Source organism: Lates calcarifer, linkage group LG16_LG22 (assembly GCF_001640805.2).
Source record: "Lates calcarifer isolate ASB-BC8 linkage group LG16_LG22, TLL_Latcal_v3, whole genome shotgun sequence".
Lineage (NCBI taxonomy): Eukaryota > Metazoa > Chordata > Actinopteri > Centropomidae > Lates > Lates calcarifer.
In genome coordinates this window covers 10,415,505-10,422,488 of record NC_066848.1, presented here as the reverse complement: position 1 = coordinate 10,422,488, position 6,984 = coordinate 10,415,505, and the positions used below count along the sequence as shown (strand labels likewise).

General features: G+C 40.9%; 1 protein-coding gene across 1 annotated transcript in view; it reads right to left on the bottom strand.

Annotated features, from left to right (window-relative positions):
- Positions 1 to 212: 212 nt before the first annotated feature.
- Positions 213 to 6,984, bottom strand: part of LOC108897227 (protocadherin-15) — a 170,206-nt gene continuing 163,434 nt past the window's right edge. Inside the window, exons 31-35 of the mRNA XM_051076797.1 lie at positions 6,250 to 6,468; positions 4,849 to 4,857; positions 3,473 to 3,592; positions 2,305 to 2,310; positions 213 to 1,737 (exon numbers count right to left, since the gene is read on the bottom strand). Of these exons, the coding sequence (XP_050932754.1) occupies positions 213 to 1,737; positions 2,305 to 2,310; positions 3,473 to 3,592; positions 4,849 to 4,857; positions 6,250 to 6,468 (1,879 nt within the window). The remainder of the gene's footprint in view (positions 1,738 to 2,304; positions 2,311 to 3,472; positions 3,593 to 4,848; positions 4,858 to 6,249; positions 6,469 to 6,984) is intronic.

The window sequence follows — 6,984 nt, the reverse complement described above, 5'->3', positions numbered from 1 at the left end:
GTGGCAGAACTGAGCACATTTCTTGGCAGGTGGCAACTAAAATTAGATTTTCACACAAACTATTAAGTAAAAAAAAGCAACAGTCAAATTTCTGTTGGCTAAAGCTTATATAAAATACTACCAACTGTGAAAAAAGTATTTAGAAATAACAGAAAAAGATGCATGGAGATGTATAAATGGAAATAATGAGAGTATGCAAAAAGAGAAAAAAATCAGAACAGTGTGGACTGAGAGGATGAGTGGTCACTGAGTTCAGCAGTGTTTGGGCTGTTTGAGTTCCACTGGCCTGTCTGCTGAACCTCTGCTGCCACGCTCAGTTCAGTCGTTCCATTTTCAGCGGAGTTCACACTTGTTGTCAAGTTTATATGGACTGCAGAGCTGGAGTTGGTTGTGTTTGGCATGCTCTGCTCATCGCAGGGATCAGAGCTTTGCAGTTTGTTAGCACCCTCTGATTCCTCAGTCACTTGTGGTTTCTTGGTAAACTTGGGCACCTTGCAGTTTTTGTCTACTTGGCTGTACAGGTTGGCAACAGACCTCTCTATTTCAGCTAGATTCTGGATGTTTTTCAGGATCCCCTTAAGCTCCTTCTTCTTCCCAACATCAGTTTGTGAGGGGGCTAGAGGAGGGGGTTGTTTTCGTTCTGAGACAGGGCGAAGCGAGGACATGGGTGGCAAAGAGGTTGGAACAAACTGGACAACAGGGCGTGACTGCTCGCTAGCAGGTGAGGGAGGGGGAGGAAGAGGCGGTGGAGGTGGGGGAGCATGCGGTTTATGATCGGGAGGGGGAGAGGATGGAGGGGTACACTGAGGTTTATGAGGGTAGGAGGTTGAAGGTGTAGGAGAAGGTGGCCTGGAGGGAGGAGATGTGGGTGGGGATGGTGGGTGCTGTGGAGGAGGAGGTGGAGGAGGTGGAGGATTTTCTGGTGGGTCTGGTATGATCTCCACTGTGATCTGACAAGGCTGCACTGTCATGTAGCTGGAGATACTAGAGCTGAACTTCCTCAGGACAGGTGGAGTTGGTCTCTGGCTAGCCAGAGGCCATGACTCCTCTCCCTGGGTAATGATAATGCTGGGGGGCACATCTCTACCTACAGATGTGGGGCTGTAGGGGTAATCCATGATAGAGAGCAGGGTTTCTGAGGTCAGCTCCAGCACGTCTTCGCTGTCTCTATCCCTGACAAGGATGGAAGAGAGGGAGCCAAGGGAGTCTCTGCTCTGCTTGAGGGTTTGTTCCTGGAGGGCCTGTTGCTCAAACTGCCTGGCCTGCTCACGGACCGACAACTTTGTCTCTGTGCTGCCAATCAGCTGAAGTGTGTCTGAACTCTGTGGCCTTCGCTCGCCTCTCATGGCTGCTTGAAGAATCTGCACCTCCCAATCGGCTGTGTCCATAAGAGCTTGTCTCCTTGGCACCTCGTAACTGTCCAGACCTCCATGAATGCGAGCGGGCATTGTCCAGATACACCCTGACCCGGCTGAATGGGAAGGAGAAAAGGAGAACTGCTTCTCAGCCAGACTCTCCCCCTGTGCATAGGCATCAGGACTTATGAGGGGACTGTTGTCATCGTAGACAGGATTGTGGGTGGTGAGTGGGTTGCAGTCAGAGAGGAAGGTCACGTTGCTCTCTGACTTGGGCAAGTTGACATGCAATGCTCCGTTGCCGCGGGCTCCGAGGGCGCGACAGGCAAAGGTGCTAAAAATCCTCTGATGGCCAGCCTCCTCAATGACAGACTTTTTAGCCCTGCCCCAGTAAAAGGTGGAGGTGAAAAGGAAAAAAGAAACTTGAAACAGGTGAAGTTTGATGGTGAAGTGGTGAAGGTGAAGTGTGAGCGAAGCAAAGATAAGAGGTTGAGGCAAAAGCAACAGTGCAATTATTTGTTCTTAGCTAACTATGACTTATTCAGATGTTTATAGGCACATTCAAGAAAGCTACTGGTTTATTGATTTAAATAGCTTAACATATGGTTTAGTTTTAGCTTATGGCAAAGTCATAACACTAAGAGATGTAAAGGTAAGGGTGACAGAATACACAAGGAGACAACTGTCTAATGGAAGAGGAGACAGCTACAGTGATAGCTACTAAAGTGAAGTACCTATAAACAAAGGGAGCTTCACTTTCTGACTACATGGAAGTAACAGGTTCACTGATGTTAAAAAGTACATAGCGTTCCAACTGCTACCGCCTTACCAAGCAAACTAACAATACAGCCTTTGGAAATTAAAATGTCTGCTCCTGTGCTTTTTTTTTTTTTTTTTACAAATAATACTGATCATATTCATAGATGTCATATGTTTTGGGATTACTTACTGCAGTCTGAATCCAGAGAGACAGGGGAATAGAAATGATGGGGAAGATAGAAACACAGACAGATGGTAAGAAGACTAAAGCAGAAATGTCAGAGGTGTTAAAGAAAAATGAAGGCAGGGACGAAGCGTAAGCTCAAGGGTACGTCAAGATTCTGCATACTGAGGGGAAATACTGCACTGATTTATTTGCTGTGTGCAACTGAGAATATGCACAAACACAACGCGCCAACACTCACTCATAAAAACACACTCCACTTTTCTGCATCGAAAACAAGTTTCAAAGTGCTTCAAAGCATTTTAATAGGATTGTTTATAGGACCAACTCCACTTATTCCTAGTGCAGGCTGGAAAAGAACCCCCAAATAAATGACGCTCAGCTACAATACAATCCCTGTGAGAGCTTTTCGACAGAGTCAAAAGCCCCTGCTTGTTGTTGAGTGTTGGTCAACATCTGTCTTTTGCTTAGACTCTTCACAACTTGCCGTTAAATTTCCATTTACTTTTTTTTTTTAAGCAATTGTGATGTTAATAGCAGTATTGCTTTAACATGCTGCAAATGAAAATCACTAATCCCAGCGGGGCAGCAGTTCCAATTCAACCTCATTTAATCTGCAAGCAATAACATTTCATTGCATGCTCAGGTTAGTATTTAACATGAAAGGTGAAATCTGTTCACGCTGAAGGCAAAACACTTTGAACATATAGGCATGCTCTGAAAGCATTCACAGCAGGTATTAATCAAAGGAAGGTTTAACGTAATTTAAGACAAAATCAATTATTAAGCCCAAGTCAGACAGTGTATTTGTTTCTATTTCCACTAAACTATGAGGTATTTTATGGACTTCAACACACTCTTACCTTGAGAGAAGGTCTGGCAAAAATGCATACACAGTCAAATTAGAAATACATACATAAGCTAAAGTCTAATCACCAGCTGTGCTGAAGCATACAGAGTAGTTTGCAGACATCTGATGATCGTGGTTTGAGAGCCAGAGAGCAGAGAAATCCATTAATGCAACTATTAACTAACTATATGTGTATAACAGCAGGGATATTTGCTGAAATTCAAAGGAAGGAACCCGCACAGCACAATACAGTACTTGCTTACCAATGGGAAGAGGTGGGATGGGTAGGACAGGTAAAAAAATAAAGGGTCAGGGCTGACTCACATGCTGCTGTCGCCCAGCTCTTCGTAGAGGTTTGCACTGGGAGCACCCGCAGGAGGTGCTTTCCCTCCCGGTGGCAAAGCCATCTGAATCCTGGCAGTTTTGGCACACTCTGCTTGTCGCCTGTGCAAAATGTTAACATTTGCAGTCACAAAGATATGTGTTTCTGGTCCACATAAAAAAAAGACATTAAAGGAAAAAAACCCACACACAAACATGCAAAGAAAAAAAAATCAACCCAAACTACAAGCCTTCCGCTTCTTTCACATTTAATGTCATTAAGAATTAACTCCTCCTTGCTAGAACAGTGAGGTTAGAAAGTGAGCAGATGCCAGACACATCACTTATGCATGAAGTCTCTACCATGAATTAACCATGTGCTTTGACAAAGCATTTCTGCAAAAAAAGAGGAACATGCAGTAACTGGTAAAACTATAGATGCTGTTTAGTATAGTCATGTCTAAAGAGATGTTGGGGACAGGACAAGAATAACGTGGCGTAGTGGGATGACACTTCCTATATATATATATATATATATATATATATTATATATATATATATATATATATATATATATACTATACATCTTAGCAACCATGTATGTATGAAGCATGAAAATCAATTGCCATTTTAGTGCTGGTTTGTTCCACCAGGCTCAGGAGGAAAAAAAATAAACATCTTGCTCTTCAACTCTCATAATTAGCTACTGGTTTACTCTGCAGAGAGCTGCAAGTGTTGATTCTCAGCGGGATTGGCACTAGCAACTCTTTCTCTAGGGAGACATTTTTTTTCTGTATTGGTAACAACAATATTGCTTAATTGAGCTTTTAACATGAGAATAACAGAAATATGTTTCAGGTTGCAAGGGTGTTGGCAGTAAAGTTATGAAGATACAGACCTGTCACTCAGATTCTAAAGACTTCTTTAAGATTTTGAAGACAAACCTGCAATATCTCAAAGATATCAACTAATATATCTGACAACTACAAAGTTATTGTAGAGGTTAGCTTTTATTTGTTTTCAATTATATGTTTTTTAAGAGCTACATCCTGCGAGATTATACTTTTCTTAACTGGTAATTTTAACTATGAGTCTTGTTGACTTTGGGTTGATTTTCGTTTTGAATTTCATCAGATTTTCTACATGATAAGAAATTGTCCTTCCAAATTAAATATTATTTCTGTAACCTGCAGGGTGAATCAGTTATTATGCTAGAGACATTTCAAAAGGGTGTCACTACTTAGCATCATCTTCATACATTAAACCAATAACCAAAAACCTTAAATAACTTATGAATAATGAAGAAACTACTTCACATGTATGCACTTAAAGCAATGAAAGAGTGATCACTTGTAAATGTGAAGAGGAATATTACTTACTCTTTGAACCTGGATGATAGGTTTTGATGCAGCAAAAGGAGAGGAGATGGAGAACAAGATGGGGGACAAAAAAGTTACATAGTTTGGCAAGACTGTAAATCCACACATTTTACTGCTAGGAGGTATTTAATGTTGGCAGGTCTTTCCAAAAAACAGACACATGTTGAGGGAAATACTGAGCATTATTCATGCAATCCTTACTCAGACAACATAGGATCTTTGTATAACACAATATGTTTACCCATTTAAGACTAAACTGGAGAAACAAGAGAAAAACTTTCTGCATGTTCTCTCTGATTTCTACACAAAGTAGGAAGCACTCAGGCCTCAAGCAGTGACTGCAGGGCTACATGGAAAAGTAGCCACTGCTTTTTTCTTAAGTGAATCTTTAATGCTTCATATCACCATTACTTATTCACAACAAAAATTCAATTATTCCACATGAATAAACAGATTCATGATTTAAATATTACATTCATTCCCAAATTTAGGCAACAGTGAATCACATTAAAATGAGAAAATGATTTCCTAAATCATTTTATTTTACCAAAGTAATGATGCCTCCAACAAAGCACCATCTGCTATGACAGTTTGTGTGTTAGGTCTAATGTCACCATCAACAGCTTTCTGCTGTGTGTTTGGTCTGTGAATTTGCGTAAGGACAACCACTCCACCCATCTGCCGTGAATAAACATTTCCCAAACATCACCATTCATATGACACTTGCAGCATACCAATGATTAGAGTGGATTTCAAAACTGCACAGTGTGAATGAGAGAGATAGGACCAGAAAGACAAAGAGAGCACTGTTTATTGTGTGTGTGTGTGTCGGACAGAGATGATTAAGTAGTGTGAAGACGCACTGTGACGGTCACAATTGGCTGTAGATATTTGTCACAAATGAGTGTTAATTAATCTGCTTTCACAGAGCATGAGCAGGGAGATTAGCCCAGCAGAGTGCGCAGTCAGCATGTCTGATGACACAGAGAGAGAGAGAGAGAGAGAGAGAGAGAGAGAGAGAGAGAGAGAGAGAGAGGAGAGAGAGAGAGAGAGAGAGAGAGAGAGAGAGAGAGAGAGAGACAAAAGACAGCAAACAAGCAAGAGTCGCTCTTGCTTTATCTTAAATACTTGACAAATACACTTTTCAGCAATTCTGTTGCTGCTGTGGTTTTGCTGTCTCTATTCTAACAGGCCTCGGCGTCGAAGATGTAAACAATGGTTAACATCAAACGATAAATATCCGATTTCTCTGTAAGGAGGAAACCTTTATAAAACCAGTATCCCCCAAGACAATGGTCTGCTTAATTAAAATCTATTTCCCTCTAAATATCCTGCCAACCAGTTAAAGATGATTAATTGATTACAGAAGCCACTGATTATTACTGAGGCGAGAGTACTCACTGTTTGTAGGTGACCATGATGATAAGAATGGCAGGGATGCAGCACAGTATGATGATGATGGCCAGGGCCAGGAGAGCTCCCTCTGTGTAGCCCACAGCCTGTGCCGCCTTTTTCACACTGGCCACAACGTCTGGAGAGCGGATCTCCAGGATGCGGCCATCCTCGCCAAGGTATGGCTGGAACTCCTTGTTGATTACCAGCACATTCCCATCAAGAAATCTGTGATTTATTACAAAAAATTAGAACAGGAGGAGAAACAGTAGTTTTCAGGCAGCATAGAGCAACTGAGTCACTAGTCTTGTAAACTCCTGAATATCATATTTATATTAAAGCTTCTATAATCAATATTTTTATAGTAGCAACGTATTAAATGAACATGAAAACACTTTTATAACAAATTTTAACTTGCAACTTTACTGTTTTGGTTAAGATAGTTGTTATTTGCAACTGTGAGATGTGTATATATGCAACTGTTTGCTAAGATGTTCACCACAATAGCTTAAAAGGTGATTATACAGTACGTCAATGTTTTGTTTTACAACTGTCCAAAAAAAAAAAAAAAACAACACAAAAAACCAAAAAACAAAACAAAACAAAACAAAAGAACAAAACAAAAACCCAGTGATCCTTATTTGCTGAGACAATTATTTCAAGATGAGTGACATCTGGTAATTTAGAGCATTACATTATGAGTGCTGTAAAAGCAACTGGGAGTGTGCCTACCGTTAACAAACA